The following is a 20,868-nucleotide window of genomic DNA, read 5'->3' as shown; positions in this document are numbered from 1 at the left end:
TACCAACCAGTTTGGAAGTATTCGTACTGTTTTCACAGCCAGTGCAGTGAGTGTCTGTACTGCCATCAGCCAGTCCTCGAGGAGAGCTAGTGGTACTATAATTTCTCGTCTCTGCTTCACCTCCTGGACAAAGCGATTTCATTCTTTACAGGTGTTTTAATTACCCTCTTCTCTCCCCACTGCAGAATAAACTGTTTAAAAAACAAAATTGATTAATTCTACTGCCCTGATTAAAACTTTTACATAAGGTTGGAGTTTAAGGCCTGTAGCCAGCCCTGCCCAACACTTGTGGTCTGGCCCCTGTTGATTTTTAGCCTCAGTTTCCATCATCCTCTCGGGCACATACTCCTAGAGCAGTTTGCACAATGCCACCAGTACAATGCACCCAAGTGAGGGCATGGTTTAAATGTTTCCTCTGGTAGACGTCAGGCAACGTGACTTACTTGTGGCTAGCTGAGAAGGCCCCGCTGGCTAGCACAGCGCCTTGCATTACAGTAGGTGCTTCTGGACATTGATAGGTCAACCTGGCGTACTTTCTTATACATAAGGTTGGGATTTTTTGTTGTTTATTTGTTTTGGTAATACTTTGATACACAGGTCAACCTGGTTTAGGTAATGACTTTGTATCAACTCCTGAGTCAGTGAGACAGAGGCATGAACAGTGTTAGATACTTCAGAAGATGACTATAGTCAGTAATTGAAGGGTAGTTGAATAAATAAATGACAAATTTCATGCACGTTGATGAGGGCAGAATTTGTTACTGGGATCTTTACAGTTACATCTTTAGTTATGATGTGGTATTAGTAGGTTATTCTAATGTGAACAGCATTCTTGTATCTGCTTATAAAATGTAGATCAGGTGTGAAATATGAATGAAGGCACTCAAGAGATGTTTGTAGAGCACCCAGCAGTATGCTTGATGCAGAGTTAACAAAGTAGAAATGGGCTGTGTCCTCATGAAGCTTATGGTCTCACAAGGAAACCAGATAATAGATAACTAAACCTTTCTTCATTTCTGCTTCCCCCCTGCTATTGATATCTTTTACCTGGACCACAGCATAGACTCCACACTGGTCTCCCTACCTGCATGCAAGTTCTTAAACTCTCTCTACATGGTAACCAGAAAGAGCTTTTAAAAATCTAAATCAGGACTTGTGTCTGCTCTAGTGATTTTCAACTGGTGTGCCACAAGAATTTTTAAAACATGCAGTACCTGACTATTTAGTCAGGAGCACTGACCTCTTTTGCCTTAGACTGTCAAATTAAAAAATGACAGAAGACTTCCGGCCAAGACGGAGGTTTAGACTGACACGCTCTGTCTCCCTCCACAACTAAGAAAGAATACAACTACCGCAAAACCAGAAATAACCAGACTTTCCAGAAAATAAAACTACAGGGAAATTCAACGTATGAAGTTATAACCCAGTGGTGCTTGTCCAGATGGGTAGGAGGGGAGAAACAGGGGTGGAGAGATCAAGCTGTACTACCAGCAGCAGCTGCAGTGACAGGCGGCGAAACTGCCAGGGGAGCACTCCCAGCAGCAATCGAGACCCGTCAGCTCGCGGTTCCAACATTGGGGAAGGCAGACCCCCCCATTGTCTCGGATTGTGAGGCTCAGAGGGCGTGGGGACAGAGGAAGAGCTTTGCAGTCTCTCAGCCGAGAGTAATGGCAGGAATCCATCTTGGACCCCCGCCCCCATACAAAGTGCCACAGCGTGGTGAGAAGTGTCTCCAGGTAGTGATGAGTGCATGGGGCTCCACCCCCCTATAGCATAGGAGGTGTGACAACACTATCCAGGAAGCAAAGGTAAACACAAAACTGTCAGGATGACACAGATCATGATTGAGATCCGGGTGACGCAGCTCACCAGACAGCAAATACGGGACCTAACTGATGAACAAATAGGAAATCTTTCTGAGGCTCAGTTCAGAGCTATAGTCATAAAGCAGCTTACAGAATTAACAAAATATTTTGAACAAGACGGGGAAGGAATGAAGGCTAGTCATACTGTAATAACAAAAACACATACGAGACAAGTGGTGAGAAAAGGAAAACCAGAGATCAAATCAACAAACTGGAACATAGGGAAGGAACAGTCAACCAGTGCAGAAAGAGGAAACAGAAAGTGAGAAATATGAGGAGAGGCTCAAAAACCTCTGGAACAGCTATAAGCGAACGAACATTCGAATTATAGGGTTGGCAGAAGGTGAAGAAGATGAACTAGAAATTGAAAAATTATGTGAAAAAATAATGAAACAGAACTTCCCTAACTTGGAGAAGGAAATAGACTTGCAGGTCCAGGAAACACAGAGAGTTCCAGAAAAACTGGACCCAGGGAGAACCACTCCAGGACACATTATAATCAAAATGTCAAAAATTAACGATAAAGAGAGAATCTTAAAGCAGCAAGAGAGAAGAAAAGAATCATGTACAAAGGGGTCCCAATTAGACTATCAGCTGATTTCTCAAAGGAGACTGTAGGCAAGAAAGGACTGGCAAGAAATATTCAAAGTAATGAAAATCAAAAACCTACAACTACGAATACTCTATCCAGCGAAGCTGTCATTCAGAATAGAAGGGCAGAGAAAGTGCTTGCAGGACAAAGTAAAACGGAAGAAGTTCATTAGATCCAAACTACTGTTATATGAGATGTTAAAGGGACTTTTTTAGGAGAAAGAGGATCAAAACTATGAACATTAAAATGAAAACTGTATCACAACAACCAACAACAGAAGCTAGGGAACTGAAACAAAGGCAAACTAAGTAGGCAATGAGAGGGGAAAAAGAATTATAGGTATGGTAAACATATTGGGGGGATGTCAGTGGAGAGGGGGAAGGGGAAAAAGGGAGGGAGATGATGTAGGAATTAAGAAGCATAGTAGGAGGGAATGGAATAGACAGGAAGATGTTGAGAAGAACTATATGCACAACCAATGGGCATGGACTAAGGCAGGGACAACTGGAGAGAGGGGGGTCACTGGGTGAAGGGGAGCAGAGGGAAAAGAAATTGGGACAACTGCAACAGCATAATCAATAAAACATATTTAAAAAACAAAAAAACAAACAAAAAAATGGCAACAGCCAACACAACAATAGCTGTCCAATGCGAATGAGTTAAAATGATACCTATTATTTTTGTCAGATCAGCAAAAAAAATTATATATTTTTTGGTGTGCTGTAGAATTTTAGTAATTAGTTTATATGTGCCTTGAGATGATAAAAGTTGAAAATTGCTGCTCTGTCTTGCTTAAACCCGTTCTTAATTTCTTTCTGTGGTCTCCAAGGCCGGGATTGACTGTGTCTCTGCCTCTCCTCCAGTAGTGACTCAGCCACTCTGCCTCACTCTGCCCCACCCCCACCAGCACCAGCATCAGCACCAGCACCAGCCATGAGGGCAGCCATCTGGTCCTTGAATCCCCAGGCTCCTCCCCTTCTCAAGAACTTTGGGTCATTTTTTACTTTCTCCATGACTGGCTGCTTCTCATCCTTTAGATCTATGTAAAGCTGGTCCTTACAACCTTCACCACTGTTACTCTTTTTTTTTTTTAAATCCTCACCCAAGGAATGTTTATTGGTTTGAGAGAGAGAGAAGGAGAAAGACATCAATCTGAGAGAGAAACATCAATCAGTTGTCTTGGATATATGCCCCAACAGGGAATTGAACCTACAACCTAGGTATGTGCCCTGATCAGGGATCAAGCCCGCCACCCTTTCGTGCATGGGACGATGCTCCAACCAACTGAGTCACTGGGCCAGAGCACCACTTTTATTCTTTATCAAATAGCCCTGCTAACACTTAACACAATTTGTAATTTTCTCTAAATTGGTTGGGGAGAAAAGCCTGAAATTAAGGCTTTCCTGTGCAGTTTAGAACAGAGAAGAGAGGATTGGATCTTGAGAGTTGCAACATAGGTATCTTTTCTTTTGATTCCAAAGGGACGCCTAATTAAATTACTTAAGTAAAATCCCAGCTCACTTACAATCAGCTACGGCATTCTTCTTACCAGTTTTAATCAGAATGAATACGTTTGCAAAGCAGGTTGTGTTCCATTGTGAAGCAAACATTTTGAAAATTAGGATGCATTAACAAAAGCAAAGGTTGAATTAGCCATACAAAGAGTTAAGTCTGAGTATACTCATTCAGAATAGGTCTCTCTTTACAGATTTGCTATAAGATGAAGGGCAAAGCAAAAGAGAAATAAAAAATAAATGCTGGGAGAGGTGGAAGTTTTGGAGTCTTAAAGGAACAAATGTGGTTTAGGAACATTGAAACCTAAAGTGTAAGGAAAAGATGGGCTCTGTGAGTCCTCAAGATACGTGTTTAGAGAAGATGCTACTGGGGGTAACCAGAGACCGAGGGAGATTGAAAGGGTTGTGAGGGAGGACAGAAGAGGGTATGGAGAGGGAGAGGAAGAGGAGAGAGATGGAAAGGGATGGAAAAAAGCAATACAATCAGGTGGAACCAAGTCTTTCAAGGTCTAGTCAAGGACTCAAGGATGCGGCATCCTTCCTTAGCTGGTTCTTGATGGTACTGGAGATAGGAGTGGTTATCCCGAGGGTGCTGTTGTGTAGTTATAGGGGCAGTGTGATGGAGCACCATCTGAACTCATTAGGTCAGCTTTGTCTAGAACATTATGCTTTTCTTCCCTGTGATTTCCAGTATTCAAAAGTTCTTGATTTCTCTTTTTTTTTGTTTGTTTGTTTTTGTTTTTTCACAATAACTTATTGAAACTTCTGGCCAACAGAAATAGGTGTTGTTTCTTTGGGGGGGGGTTCCCCTGGGGTATACATATGTGCATAGTGGTTTAGGAATGAAGGAGCCAACATTTTCCTTATATATTTCAAAACTTTTCCAGGAAAAACTGACCAGTCCTTTCTACTCTAGATGGTTCACTGATGTTGCTGTTTGCCTGCAGCTTGCCACGAGACCTGTGCAGCCTGCTGGGGTCCCCTGGAGAAGCACTGCCTGGCCTGCAGAGACCCCTTCCAAGTGCTGAGGGAGGGCAGTTGTGAGAGCAGCTGTGGCGACGGCTTTTACAACAAGCAGGGGACCTGCAGGGGTAGGTGCCGAAGTCTGCATGCCAGAATGTCTTTTCCTCTCCCAGTGTCCCCTGTTTTAAGTCAAACCGTAGAACCAATAACCAATGTTTCTTATACTAAAAAAAAGTGCAAGTGGTTGTTCACAAAAGAACATGTGTTTTTCACTTGGAGAGATCCCATTTAACCACCACCACCCCCCGCCACACACACACATACAATTTGTTCTTACTTTGTTCTGCAGATAAAGACTGAGAATTGGGCTGCTTGCTTCAGACACCCCAATGAAGGGACAGGAGCAGGGCTTCCTTTCTCCAAATCCCAAACTTGCCATCAACTTCAGACTGCCTTCCAGATATGCATGGAGACAAAGACATTTTGAGGCCAGCCAAGGGCAGACCTGCCTTTGCCTTTTGGTGCCATTGACTTAAAGCTGAAGCAGTTCTTGTCTTCACAAGACACCCACTACATGACAATAACAGTTAACCCAGCTTCTAGAGTCCTTGTGCCAGGCACTGTTCCAAGTGCATTATAAACATTAACCCATTGAGAAGCAGAAAAGTATGGTGAAAAAACATGATCTTGGGCAAGTTACTTAATCTCTCCACGTGTCCATTTCCCATTTGTAAGGTGGGGATAATAGTAGCACCTTTGGTAGGCAGAATAATGGCCCCTCAAAGATGTTCACATCCTAATCACCGTAACTTGTGATTATGCTGCCTTTATGGCAAAAGGAGTTTTGGAGGTATAATTAAGTTAAGAATCTTGAGATGGGAGATCATTTTGGATTGCCCAGCTGGGACAGCGTCATCACAAGGGTCCTTGAGGGTAGGAGTCAGAAAAGAACATCAGAGATGGAAGCAGAGGTCAGAGTGATGGCAGGAAGTGCCCATGAGCTTGCAGGAAACCCTGAGAACCTGGAAAAGACAAGGAAATGGAGCCCTCCTCCACCCCCTTGAGCTTCCAGAAGGAATGCAGCTCTCCTAAAACCTTGATTTTAGGACTTCTGACCTCTAGAGCTATAACTTTGTGTTGTTTTAAACCAATGAGTTTCTGGTAATTTGTTACAGCAACAATGGGGAATCAATGCACATCCTCCTCAGAAGGCTGTTGAGAGGATCGAGTTAAAGTAAACAAGGCATTCAGCACAATGCCTGGCCTAGTAGGTACTGTGTGTTGGGTATCTAATCCTCACAACAATTTTATGAGATAGTTATTAGCAGCATCCTCATTTTCCTGATAAAGAAACACAGTTTGCCTAAGATCACACAGCTGATAAGGGGTTGAGTTGGGCAGAAGCCTTGATCTCTGGCTGTAGATCTTAACCACCTCTTAACCACCCACTGTTCGCTATAATATGATCCCCCCTCATGCACCTCTGCCTGATTTTCCCTCTCTCCTTTTTCTATTTTCCTCTTCCCTTTTTCTCTTCTGCTCCTTCCTCTTTTTAGTCTTTAGATCATTTTGCTGCCCCTATAAATGTTGCCAAACAGGCAGCCATCTGACAGTGAACAACTGAGTTTGCAGTGGTGGTCATACCAATACAAAGGCCAATAGCAGTAATGAGATGATCTTGGGGAGCCAACAAATCCATTTGCCTTAGGGAAGAGAGATTGCTCTTAGCAGCTGCTTGCTTAAAGCTGTGCAGACATTCATCAGCTTCACTGGTGTGAAAAATATCATTGGATTTGGGCAAATCACAGGTGGCTATTGTGTGGATTTGGGAGAGAACAAGGAAGGAAAGGCCAGGCTGCCATTGGCTACAGAATTTTCACCTTTTTCTGCCAGTCTCTCTTTCCTGCTCAATTAAGCCACATGTATTCTGTAAAGGTCAGTGGATGTCAAATTTGGACTAATCCAAAGGCCTAAAGGTATTTACTCCTTAAGTCCCCATGGAGGCTGTCTGCTGTCACTAACAAGGAGCCATGACACTAACCTAATACTGAGAAGGTACTATCTGGATTGAGAAAACTTCCAAACAGCAGGATGGACCATTGCTGACAGTCAGTCAATCAATCAATTGATCAAGCAATTACTGAATGCCTTCTCTATTGCTTAGCACAATGCAAGATTTGGCAATGCCTTTGGCATTGATCAACAAGCCTTTTGATAGATAAGATTGAAGTTTATACTTTTCATAAAATTGTTAAAAGTTCTCTAAGTTTTAATCAAATGCCTTCAGAAATATCCATGATATTTCCTAAACAACGGTGAACCAAGTCACTGATTGGTATCGGAATGTTAATTAAGACGTCTGGTGCTGATAATGCTGACTCATTTCCAATTCAGATTAGTGCTATTCAAGATAAAAACATGCTCGTGTTGGTTTAATAATTTGTAACCAAGCAGCCCATATCTGTAGAAATCTCAAAGTCAAGTGCTGAAAAAAATCCAGAATAACCGGTTATAAAGAGTGGTATGTCCTGCTTGAAAGAATTTACAGTAACCAAGTTCATCTGTGGTACATGCTTTGAGTTTTACAAATATTAGATATGAAGGGCGAGGAAATTCAAAGGACAAAACCACATCATTCTTTAGTCATTTAAAAACTTGTCCTATTAAGAAGGCTTTCCTGACTCTAGCTAGCATCAAAATCAAAGCAAGTTCAGAGGTTTCTGTTAACCATTCACTTCTTTTTTCTTCCTTTTCTTCCTTTTATCCTCATTTCCCTCCTTCACCTAGATAACTATTTTATTTATTTAAATTCTTTTTGTTTTTACGGGCTTATATAAACTGGCTATTGTCATTTTGAGCACAGTTGACCCTCAACACAGGTTTGAACTGTGGAGGTCCACATATGCAGATTTTTTTCAATAAATACTTGTACTATTTTCAATTTATGGATGGAGTTAGCAGATGCAGAGGACTTCCTGTATGCATTGACCTATGTCAGGGTATATAGGAAACCTGAGCATCCACAGACTTTGGTATCTGTGGGGGTCTTGGATACAGTACCCTACAGATACTGAGGGTAGTTAAGTTTATGGGAAGTAAAAAATTATATGCAAGTTTTTGACTGCATGGGGGGGACTGGCAACCCAAAAAGCATAACTGTGTGATTGTATATTTAATGACATTGCATTATAGAGGTCATATCGTTCTCATCTTTTTTTTCAGCATTATGTTTTTAAGGTTCATTCATGATGCTGTATAATCTAGCCCTTTTCTTCTTGCTGCTGCATAGTCCTCCCTGGTCTCTATCCGCATAGCTCATGCATCTACTCTCCTGGCCTCCCTGGATTCCTTCTATCCATGTGCTATCACTAGAAAGCACTAGAGAACAGCCTTGAACTTGTACCTTTATGAACTGTGTGGGAAGTTCCCTCGGATGGATAACCCATGAGCAGAATTGTTGGTTTCTTGACTGCATATTCTCTATTTGACTAAGTAGTGCCAGGCAGCTCACCAGCATCAACACTCTAAGGCATGAGGGCTCTCTCATTTCCATATCCTTGCCACCATTTGGCATTATCAAGCCTTAAATTTTTCTCTGGTCAATAGATATACAGGGGCATCCAATTTTAATTTGTATTATTTTGATTATTGAGCTTGAAAATATCTTCAACTTCTTTTGGACTTTTGTATTTCCTCTTCTATAAATTGCTTTTTTAGTGTGTTTTTTTCTCATTTTTTATTTGCCTTGCTGCCTTTTGATTATTGACTTTATGGAGTCCTTTGTATGTTATAGGTATTAACTCTTGACAATCTCAAATATGCAGTATTTCCTTTTTTATTATGGTGCTCTGAGTTGAACAGGAATTTTTAATTCATAATTTTTTTCTTTAACATTTTGATTTTCAGTTTTTAAAAAGAGTTCTGCTCATTTTGAACTTGAATTATATTTTTCTGCTCAAGTTCACAAAGAAATTATTCTGCATTTTCTTCTATGAATCTGACAGTTTTATCTTAACCGAGATTGTTGAACCATCTGGAGTCCACTTATGGATATGAGTTTAAGTATGGATCCAATTTTATTTTTCTTTATTTCATGATTCAGTTTTCCCAAGATCATCTAGTAATTCAATCTAACCTTCTCTGTAGATCTTTCTTTTATCACTATATTAAATTCTGTGTGCACATAGGTTTGTATCTGAGATATTCCAGTAATCTAAATTTCACATTGTTTTGTTTTATGTTTTCATTAATTTCTATTGTTTTGCAGTGTGTCTCAGTATCTGATTGGGTAAATTTTTCTTTTCTTTCCTCTTTATTTTTGAAGTTGACTTAATTATTCATGGACTTTAGAATATGTTTATTAAATTCCTAATAAAATATAACTGGAATTTTTGTTACTACTGTGTTGAAGTTATAGACTAGTTTGGGAAAAAAATGACACCTTCCTAATTTAAATTTACAAATTAAACTCTTAAGTATTGTAGTAGGTGTGTCTTAACATGTTCGACTTCTAATGTTTTCTATTGTTGGTTAGTTCTAAATTTAAAAAAACTTTTCTATTATTTATTTCTAGGGAAATCCACTTAGCTTAAAGATTCTTTAGTTCTGTTTATATGTCAGTTCTAGAACTGGCAACTACAGAAGTATTTATGGAAGGTTAGAGGAAAGGCTCTTTAGATTAATTTTTGCTTCTTTGTTCTAGTTATGAATTGAGGGGGTGATTTTCCTTTTCTCTGGTATAAAGATCATTGCCATTGACTACTTACTGAATATTATCTTGCTTACATGTTTGCTTCTGGAGAGATGCTGAATCCTCCAGGATGCAGGGTGGAACATTTGCCCCTGTGACCTACATCTTCCCAAGTTTTTGAAATGCTTTTCAGAAAATTAACATGGGTTAGGTGGATTAAGAGAATAGACAGACTAGATCTCAACATTGACTTTCTGAGGGTGAGAAGGTTTGTTTTGTTTGGTTTTAAAGTATTTATCCATGAGTATAGAGTGGACGGAGTCATAGACTTACCTACAACTGCATTAACCCACACGCCCCTTCTTCCACTCAGAAAAGGAGGCCTTCCTCTGGTCTATCCAAAGCTAATCTCTCCTGTACTTTTGAATGTACATCCCCCTTTTCTCCTAGGTATTCTTTGCATAATTATTTAAACTCTTCTTGCCTTGAGCTTTTACAATATTGGAGACACAAAGTATCCTCTTACCCTTTTAATTATTTCTCTCTCTGACCCCATCCATTCACAGCCAGGGGCCTTTTAAGGAGCAGTTAATAATCACGGTCTTCACTTTCTTTCTAATGACTCCACTTAAATGGCTGTGGTACAGGTCACCCATATCTCAATTTCTAAGATTAGTGAGCCATGTTCAGACTTTATTTGTCCTTTCTGCACTTTTAATGACTCCCTTCTTGAAACTTTTTCCTCCCTTGGCTTCTTAACCATTACACTTCTGTTTTCTCTTCTGCCTGTGTATTATTTATTCCTGGTCACTTTTGCTAGTTCTTTCTTTTTTCATTAAATGGTGCTCTCAGATCCTTTACTACTTCTTATTATTCATGCTTTTCTTGAATGAATCAACTATTTTTTATTTCAACAACCACCTGTATGTGATGACCCTTGGGCTTGTCCCCTGAACTCCAAAACAATAAGTTGGGCTGTGCACCAGATTGCAACTTTTCCAAGACTGAGCCCATTAGAATCCCACACACCTACTCTCCTTCTTGCATTAATGGGTGGCATCACTCATCCCCCAGACCAGACCTCTGGAATCCATCTGAGACAGTTTCTTCTACACAGGTCTCAAACCTATCATTTTCTCTATAGTCTTGATTCAACCCCCGATCATCTTGTTGTGAGCATTGCTGTGGTCTTCCAGCTAGATTCCCAACTCTCCTTCTTGGCCTCTCCAAACTTCCCTCCAAATGGAAGCCAAAGTAATCTTTCTTATACCCAATAAGGCAATGTTTCTATTGTAATTAAACTTGGCAGGGACTCCCGCTACCTTCCTTTCACAGGGCGAGAGTCTAGACTGTAGAGTCTGGAATACAAGTTTATGTAATCTGTTCTTGTCCACTTTTCTAGCTGAATGGAGCTGTTCAGTCCCTGGACAGCCCAAGGTTTTTGCCAGGCCCTGCACCGTTCCTTGCTTAGGCCAGAAGTTCATTTCCACTGCTCTCACTCACTTCCCAAGACAGTGTTCAAGGGTTGCTCTTACATGAATTCTTTCCTGACCTTTCATATCTCCTATATCACACACATTTTTTTTTGAATTTTCCTTGTACCTATACAAACTGATCTGAGTGATAGCTATAGCTTTTCTCATATCACATATTTCTGTCTTTCTCTATTAGGCTCATAAGCCTCTTAAAGCAAAGACCAAGCTGATTTGATGTTTGTGTCTCTACCACCTGAAATAGTGCCTGACACAGAGCATAAGAAATGTTTTTGGGGCTAAATAAATGAAAAAAGGATTAAGTAGATATTGGAAGATTGGGAAAGTTCAATAACTTAACATTTTTATAGTATAAACTTGCTTAGTAGAATTCTTGAGTGTCTGAATTCTTTTTCCAACTAGGGTTTCCAGATAAAAGATTAAATATTTGGGACAAACTTAAATTAAGTAATTATTCATTATTTATCTGAAATTCAAATTTAACTGGAAATCTGGTATTTTTATTTGCTAAATCTGGCAACTATACCTCCAAGGCCATTTTACCTTAAATCCTATTTTAAATTGGATACACTGGGTTGGGGGGAGGAGGAATGCCTCAGAGTATTTGTTATGCTTAGTGCAATAAATAATTCTTTGTTTCTTCAACTGTGGAAACAGAAAGTGCAGAGTCCTTTGAAATACTGGAATCACGGAAACAGAACTCAGTTGAGCAGCCAGAGAATGAGATTACTATGTCGATACCAACTGTGGACATTGTAAAGAATAGACTTCTCTGCTCCCTTGGCTCACTATTGACTTTCTCTAATGGGTTTTCCTCTTCCTTAGCTTGTGACCAATCCTGTAAAAATTGTGGCCCCAGTAGTCCCAGATGTCTTTCCTGTGCTGAGAAGACAGTGTTGCATGATGGCAGGTGCATTTCTGAATGCCCTGGTGGGTACTACACCGATGCCACTGGCAGATGCAAAGGTAAGACAGAGGCCATCACCATCATCATCATCAACTATATTGGGTGCTATATGCTGCTCACTTGGGAATTTGTGTGTATGATGGGAAAATGTCAAATTAAAAAAAATAGCTTTTTTATTAGATAGCCTATGTGTATTTAGTATGAGAGTGGGAGATATGGGTGGATCCTGGGGGACTAGAGTGATTAAATAAAGGACTAATATGTATCAATCATCATTAGAGATCATTTGGTCCTTTTGAAATGCCAAGAACATCTTTAAGACCTTCATATGCTTGTAAACCACCCTAATGTAGGTCATAGGTATGACAGAATTATTACTTAGATGGTATTTATAAACACATACGGGGTGAGCAAAAGTGGATTGATAATAATAAAGTGGATAATACAATAATTAATAAATAAATAATAATACAAGAATAAAATCTGTTTCACACACTCACAATTGTAAACCTACTTTGCCCATCCATGTATATTGGCAACTACGCCACATCACAAACATACAATAAAAACTTAACCAAGTTTGATAGCATGTAAAACTGAAGTCTGCAGCTACTGAAAATTTGGTCTTATGTGCTGTTTATGTATTGTTCCTTTCAAACTTATACAACCTAAAGGATGAAACATTCCCTTCTGATACTTTATAAAGTTCAATTTATATGTGCTTGACTTCTGTTTTCCCTTATGAGCAACTCTGGGAACTTCCTGCTGCCTAGGTTGTACCTCACCTCTGAGGCATGTGCACACATTCTCACTTCTACCTCGTGTCTGTTAGTGCCAAGATGTTTCGACTTGTTCATCAATCTCTTATCAACCTGTCCTTTGTCTTCCAACCTCTTTACTCATCCATTCTTCAGCCCTTTTCCTCAGTACCCTGTCCTCAAGGGTCTTCTCCTATCTCTATATTTCTCTCTCCTAGCTCCTGACCATTGTCCTCTGGAACCTTCTTTCAGTATCTTACTCTGGACAGGCCAGGGTACCATCTGTCTCTTAGAGTCAGAGATACCCACTGTTACCACCTAGGACCAAAGTAGGGGATATGTGTGTCTGACATTGTCTTATGTAGTGGTCAGATTCTTAAATGTAATTTTTATTTAGAGTCTCAGAACATCTAAGCTGGAAGTACCTTAAATGAGCATTTAGTCTAACCTCTCACTGTGCATATTCCTAGGAAACTAGGCCTGGAGATACCCAGACTTGGTGAAGGGAATAGATAAATTAATGGACAAGACAGTCCAAATTCCACTGCTCCTGACACTCAAAACTTTCCACTCATTCCTACCCAGGTGGGGAATCTTAGGCTCAGACAGACCTAGGGCTAAATTCCAGACCTGCTACTGATTAGCTCTGTGATCTTAGGTTAATTTTTAAAATTCCAGACCTGTAAAATGAGGTTAATAGTAACTACTTTATAATGTTACAGTGAAGATTAAAAGTGGTAATGTGTATAAAACACAATACAAACACTACAGGATAGCTAGCAAATAACAGATAGAACGTGGATACAAGATGGCTAATTGGGCAATATGGGGAGTTGTGGTAATATAACTGCCTCCTAACACAACTTTTCTTTTGCTGGGAGAGCTGAAGCAGGATTGAGAGTGATAGAGGAGAGGGCTTCCTAGCACATCAGGAGCCCAACCAAGAAGTGGGCTCTATAGCCACCTTGGTCCCTTTGTGTTCATCTCTCACTCTCTTCCTTAGTTTGTCATAACTCGTGCGCCAGCTGCTCTGGACCCACGGCTTCTCACTGCACAGCCTGCACCCGCCCCCAGGCCTTGCACCAAGGCCATTGTCTGCCCAGCTGTGGAGAGGGCTCCTACCCTGACCATGGGGTCTGCAAAGGTATTGCTGGTGTCCAGCTTATTCTTCAGAGAATTTCCCATCATAAGGATATAGATTTATGTTACTTTTCAGTTCAACTTTTCCACTAGTATATCTTGTAGGGCTATGCATACATCATATGCTTTTTTTCATTACCAAGAGATAATCTGAAAAATCAAGTTTGAATATTTGTGAAGACACCCACCATTCATGATTTTTCTGGCCATCCTTCAAAGGAATGTCATTTTCTTTACCATATATTAAAACCACTCTTATTTCTTCATTTTACTATTCTTCTAGCATTGATGATGTTTCTCTTAGTTTTCATTTTGTTTTTCCCTGAAGAACCTCTTTTTGTTAATGATACTGCTGAGCACACTGAGTCACTAGCAATGCCTCTGGGCTGAGTAAAATAGAAAATCTTAATAGCTGTTTGCCAAATAGGCTTTGGGCTCCTTGGGAGGGCACTATCATTTCAGCCTTTTCAAACTAGAACTTTGGAAGCAAACACTTAAGTGAAATTAACTTATATTTATTTATGCACAGAGCACCTTAGGAAAAAGCTTAAGAGTACTTATAAAAAGAATGTTTTTAAAACAGCCAGCTGCAATAAATATTATGAAAAGGAAAACTTAGTGAGTCTTTTGAAGAATAGGAAAGTTCATTGTAGTAAAATGTGGGCCTGAGATAATTCAAGTACTCCATTTGGCTTTGATATTCACCAGTAGCCCAGTAAAACAAGAAACTGTGATGGATTGTGATATTCTTCTGGCTGCTCAAAAGAGGCCTCTTCCTAGTTTAGAAAAGTAGTCTTTCCTCACATAAATTCTAAAAGGAATTTGTTGCCTGGATCCCTATATCATGGGCAATGAATAACATAAAGGACAATAACACAATGATCGTTTTTGCTAAAAAAAAAAAAAAAAAAAAAAAAAAAAACCCCACAGTAATGGCCTTTATGTGAACGCTTCTTAAAATCTCCAATAAAACTGAGGACATAATATTAAATCGCCATTCAGTGAATGTGTTTCTCTAGAGAACCAAGCCAATATTGTCCAGTTTGCAGGGGTTTTGTTTGTTTTTAATGATCAAGTTAGTCAACTCATATAGAACCTGAGGCATATGACTATTTAACCTCGCCCTCATTTTGCCCCTCACATATTATTATTATCACCCTGTGTTTTGTATAGCACACTAGAAAAACGGTATTCTGAAAGGATGGATCTGGTGAACTTCTCTAAGTGGTTTTGATTTAATAACAGACTTCCCTTGGTTGCAATGTGTATATGATCCTTGGATTGTTTTCTGCGTTTTATTCACGTTGGCAGCCTGCCACTCCTCTTGCTTGGCTTGTGTGGGTCCAGAGCGCTCTCACTGTACCCGGTGTAAGAAGCCAGAGGAAGGACTGCAAGTTGAGCAGCTTTCTGGTGCAAATGTCACCTCTGGCGAGTGTCGGCCCCGGTGCGGTGCCCAGTTTTACTTGGAGAACACTGGGCTGTGTGAAGGTGAGTGAGCACGAGTTGAGAAAATGTTACGTACTTTCTTGAGAGATCCTGTGAGGTGTAACCACGTCCAGGAAGATCTTTGTTTTCACATAAGAATGGTGCATTGGATGAAGCAGAAGACTGACATGCCGAAGAGGGTCCCCTGCTGATGTCATTCTTACCTTTATAAATAACAAGTGATCTGAAAGAGCTACTTCCTGTTACCCCACTGTCCCCAAAGTCATACTCAGTAGTTCCAGATAGGAATTCTTTCAGAGACCAGTATGAGTAGCTATGAAAGACGTGATGCTCATTGTAGAATTCTACTCTTTCTTCTAATTTGCTACTCTGAATATGAATTAGTTCCTTCAGGGCAAAATCTGGACTTCTGTCAAAATTTAGAAGTGATTCTTGCCATTGCCTTGGCATAGCATCTATAGAAAATTGATGCCATCCTGAATAATTTGACTTACTAGCTAGATCATCTATGAGTGGTTGAGGAGATAAAGAGGATATATGTGTATGTGTATATATATGAGATTCCTTGAGAAATAAGGGAGGCCTTTCTCTGCTCCTATAAGAAGTTACCTTGCTGTGAATTATTTGACTCCCAAACTACTTGAAAATTATTACTCATATTTCCAATTATAAGCATAACATGTGTGTCATTAAAGAAAATTTTGAATATAGAAAAAATAGAAAAATAATCTGCCCACCACTCCCCACCTAAACCCAATAGCCTTTACTGTTTTGCTATAATACTCATATATCTGAGGTTTTTTTCTGTGCATAGCTTGGAGTTTTTATTTTTGCAGCATAACTCTAAAAATGCTGCAGGTGCAATTTTATACCCTATAGGCCCACTTATTAAAGTGGCTTCCATTTCACATTGGGATGCATCCTCACATGGAAATGCCATATTTCAAGGTTAGGTTAAAAGATTTTGGATACAGTGACGCATATGGCATAGGAGGAAGTGTACAGAATTGGAATATAGAGACCCCAGGCTAGATACTTAAGCTCTCTGAGCCTTTGCATTTATTGCATTAGAACAGGGATAATTTTCTTTCACAGTGGCTTATTGCCAGGGCCAAAGGAGGTTAGGAGTGTGAAAGTGCTTGGTATATTCTAAAGCCCCCATGCTCAATTGGTATAAATTTCAGTCCATAAACTCAGGTGTTCAGGATCACTATAGGGGTAACTTCTTGCTCCCTGCTAAGCGTCAGGGTCCCAGGAGATTTACATTGGTACCTAAAATTGGAGGAAGGGTCACTGCTCTCCAGACATCCTGGTTATAACCCATGTATGCATTGCCCAAGTTCTCTGTGGTCCCTTACATCCCCAGGCTCTGTTGCCATGACCGTTGGTGAACTATGGGAATCTCTTGCTACTGAGAGAGCCAATGTCTTCCAAAGGCACATCACACAGTCTTCCCCTCTGGTCCCAGGAGAAATCAAGAAGAAATCTTCCCAGGCTACTTTGCATAGATAGCTTCTTTCTACAATTTTGAGCACTATATTAAAAATAAAATGATTAACATTTTTAAAGTTATGTTGTAAGTGAAAATTATAGTGACCTGGGTTATTCAGCCAGGAAGTAATGTTACTGGTGATTTGGTACACAAATCACGAGCCAGGCACTGTAAAAAGTGCCATACTTATTAATTTACTCAGTCCTGTTACCAACCTTATGGGGTCAGTGGTACAACTAGAGAAGAAGAAACTGAAGCTTGAGGACGTTAAGGCTGTAATTTGCTCAAAGTCATGTAGCCAGTGCAGAATAGAGTCCATTGGGACTCTAATAGTCATGCCCTAAACCATGATATGATTGCATTATGCTCAATGAAGGGGCAGCAGCCCCATGTGCTAAGACTGTAGGTTTGTGACAGCATAAATTGACAGAGGGGTGTTTTTCTGGGAATTCCTTTGTACAGACTTCTTTAAGGGTTAGAATCTAATCCCTCTGCAATGGTTTAATTGTGGTCCTGGGTGAAAGAACCAGATTGACCTCTTAACTGCTTGTAGCCCCGTGATTTCATGCTAGTTAATAGAATATAATTAAGTATCACACATATTGCTGTCTACTCTCATTTATTAGCAAATCTCTGTGCAATCTCCGCTAGGTAGATTGTTGTACTAAATTTGTAAGTGATGAGAATGTGGCAGAAAGAGGTTAATTGATTGCTCAAGATTCATAGGGAAACTGAGTGCAAGCACCAATTGTTTCGAACCCTACCTGAGTACGAAATGTGTTGATTAATGTATTCACTCATCCTGTATCTCCAGAAACCCTCCTGTCTCCCCACAATCTGTTCCATTTTCAATTTTTCCAAAGTGCTGTCTGTGAAATCAGGCTCAGAAGTGCTATAATATGGCATTGGGCTGTCCTTCTCCCACATTCCCAGAAATATCCTTGCCTCTTTGCAGAACATTTAGAAAGGCTAGAGTTTGTGTGTGTGTGCCAGTAAGGATTTTGTTTTACAGTACCTTGGATTTCAAGTGCTTTTCTATAAGGAAGAGAAAAACAACTGTTTTCTCAAATTCGCCTTCTTCCCTTCTCTGAGACTGCAGTATGGAGTGATTAGAATATAACTGAAGCTACTGAAAGTGAGAAGCAGATGTGTTATAGGAAGAAGCGATTTACTTAAGAGTCTGAAATGGTATCAGTTATTATGAAAGTTTTTTCTCCGAGCTACAAGAGAAAACCAGGCATTATCTAGTGGAGGATGAAGCAAAAATTTATTCAAGATATTTGACTAAAATCCAAGTCTGTGATAAAAGTATGAAAAAATATAGAATTAATATACAGTGACCAAAGAGAACACTGTTTATTAGTAGCTACAGGACAGTCTATTTATTTCCTCTATGGATGTTTACCGAGTGCCTCCTGGGTGCCAGGCATCGTCTAGGTCCTGGGAGTATACTTGTGAATGAGTCAGATGAAATTCCTGTTCTCATGGAATTTATATTCTAGCGAGAGAAACAGATAATAAAGAAGTAAGTGAATAGTTATAGCAGCAGCAAAGCCCATGGTATACACTTGGCTAGTGGTCTGTGCTTTGATGCCCACAAAGAGTAATGAAAGAAAAGGAGTGAAAGGGTTGAGGTGGCCTCTAATGTGAATGTGCTCTGGTGGTTTGGAGACAGCTACCTGCATGTGTTTGTCCTGTGTTTTTGGCTCATCCTCCGAAATGAACGTGGGTATGCCAGAAAATCGAGCTTTGACATCATGCTTCTTTTTCACATGGCTGGAATTGCTGGTACAGAGGAGAGTCTGTTACTAATTGTTAGATAATTTGGAAGCATTTGGTAGTTGACCAAATTTGTTCATGTTTACTAAATATTAACATTTAGAATTCATTAAAAGGATTTTAATAATTTTATCTAAAGTAGATCTCATCTGTTTAACTGACTGTTCACTCACATTGACAGATTCAAGTTAAAACAAAAACAAACACAAAATGCAAGAAACACCCATAAACCCTCCTGCTAAAATAAAACAAACAAATTACAAATCAATAAAAACCCATGCGCCCTCTAAAACAACATCAAAAAACCATCACTTACTTCCTCATATGTCTTTCCCGCTAGCTAGTTTTCCGTGCCTCTCTGAGAGCCGGATAGGAGTCACTCAGCTGCACAGCTCCAGGGGCACCATGTTCATGGTCATTTGTCTGACTGGTGCCTCCCAAAGTCATTTAATGACTGTGCAGCCTGAACACACAGCAGTCCACGGTGGATGGATAAGATGGAGGACCTGGAGCTCCCGTCCCTGGGAGGCCTCTCCTCTTTCTCACTGATGTTCCTGGCTTTAGGTGAGGTTGTTCAACTCAGTTTCAGATTTTCCTTCCACTCTTATTGAGGATTTAAAAAAAAAATCTCTATGAAAGGATTCAGCTATTTGGAAAACTTAGCTTTTAGTTCAAGTCTCAAGAGCAGAGCTTCTCATTGGAGTTTCCTGGGAATCTTGTTAAGAGGCAGATTCAGATTTAGTAGGTCTGTGTGGGGTCTGAGTGTCTGAATTTCTTATGTGCTCTCAGGTGAGACTGCTGCTCCTGGTCCACTGACCATGGGTTGAGTAAGGAAAGCCTCTCATTAAAGAAGGATAAGCTCATCACTTTATCACTGGTATGCTTCTTGCTAATGAAGCAGTTTTTAAAAATGCCAATTTCTATTTCTTTTCATTGCCAGCGTTATACATATTACAGAAACTTAAAAATGCAGATAAGAAAAAAGTCTATTACTAAGTTACCCAGATACAGCAAATGAAAGTACGTACGGAATTAGCTTTTGGTCAAGATGGAGGCATAGGTAAACATGACTTGCCTTCTCATAAACCACAGCAAAAATTAGAACTGAATTACAAAACAGTTATCACTCAGAATTGTCAGAAAATCAAGCTGTATGGAAGGAAGTATGACAACCAAGGTATTAAAGAAGTCACATTTACCCAGATGGGTAGGAGGGGTAGAGATGTGAGATGCAGAATGGTCATCTCACATCCAATTGGGAGGGATACCTCCCTCAGGAGCAGGGGATCTTAGCCCCACACCAGACCACCCTGCCCCAGGGATCCAGTGTCAGGAAGATAAATCCCCAAAACTTCTGGCTGTAAAAACAAGTGGAGGTTGGGGCAACAGAAGAAACTGTGGGATTCTCAGCTGTCTCCTCTTAAAGGGCCTTAGGACTTAGGACTTACACAGACTCACTCCCTCTGGGCTCCAGCACTGGGGCAGCAGTTTGAAGGCCACCAGTGACAAGTGGGGAGAAACTGAAGTGTCTGGCATCAGGGCGAGTGTCAGAGGACAGCTGTCCGCTGGACAAAACTCCAGAGTACAGGCAGCAGCCATTGTCCCTTTTCTGAGCCCTTTCCTACACAAAGCCACAGAGCTGTGACACCATATCTGAGACTCCATCAATGCGGTTCTCATAGGTTGCCCTGACCAGGTGATTACTTAAGGCTCTACCCCATCCAACTTACGGGTGCACTTTTTCTACATTAGGCCACGCTACTAAGATAAGGAGTCAAAGCAGCTCTACTAAATATATAGAAACAAACACACGGAGGCTGCCAAAATGAGGAGACAAAGAAATATGGCTTAAATGAAAGAACAGAAGAAAACTCCAGGAAAAGAACTAAACAAAATAGAGATAAACAATCTATCAGTTGCAGAGTTCAAAACATTGGTTATCAGGATACTCCAGGAGTTCCTGGATACTTCAACAGTAAAAAAAAAAACAACAACAACAAAAATACCCAGGCAGAAATGAAGGTTACACTAAGTGAAATAAAGAAAAACTTACAGGTTATCAACAGTGGAGTGGATGAAGACTCAAAGGGCAGATAAAGTGCTTCCCAGACAAGGTAAAGCTAAAGAAGTTAATCATCTCAAGATATTATTGTATGAAATAATATTATTATGTAAAATATTACAAGGATTTATTTAAGAAAAAGATCAAAACTACGAACATTAAAATGG

The 20,868-nt window shown here is 40.1% G+C and overlaps 1 protein-coding gene across 1 annotated transcript in view; it reads left to right on the top strand.

Moving 5' to 3' along the window:
- Nucleotides 1–20,868, top strand: part of FRAS1 (Fraser extracellular matrix complex subunit 1) — a 461,942-nt gene that overhangs the window by 217,120 nt on the left and 223,954 nt on the right. Inside the window, exons 15-18 of the mRNA XM_090266724.1 lie at nt 4,919–5,062; nt 11,943–12,083; nt 13,786–13,926; nt 15,234–15,410. Coding sequence (XP_090122850.1) covers nt 4,919–5,062; nt 11,943–12,083; nt 13,786–13,926; nt 15,234–15,410 — 603 coding nt within the window. The remainder of the gene's footprint in view (nt 1–4,918; nt 5,063–11,942; nt 12,084–13,785; nt 13,927–15,233; nt 15,411–20,868) is intronic.

Source organism: Furipterus horrens, unplaced genomic scaffold (assembly GCF_987537825.1).
Source record: "Furipterus horrens unplaced genomic scaffold, mFurHor1.1.pri manual_scaffold_2, whole genome shotgun sequence".
In the NCBI taxonomy this organism is placed as follows: Eukaryota; Metazoa; Chordata; class Mammalia; order Chiroptera; family Furipteridae; genus Furipterus; species Furipterus horrens.
Note: the sequence above shows the minus strand (reverse complement) of the source record. Positions and strands in the feature narration are given on the sequence as shown.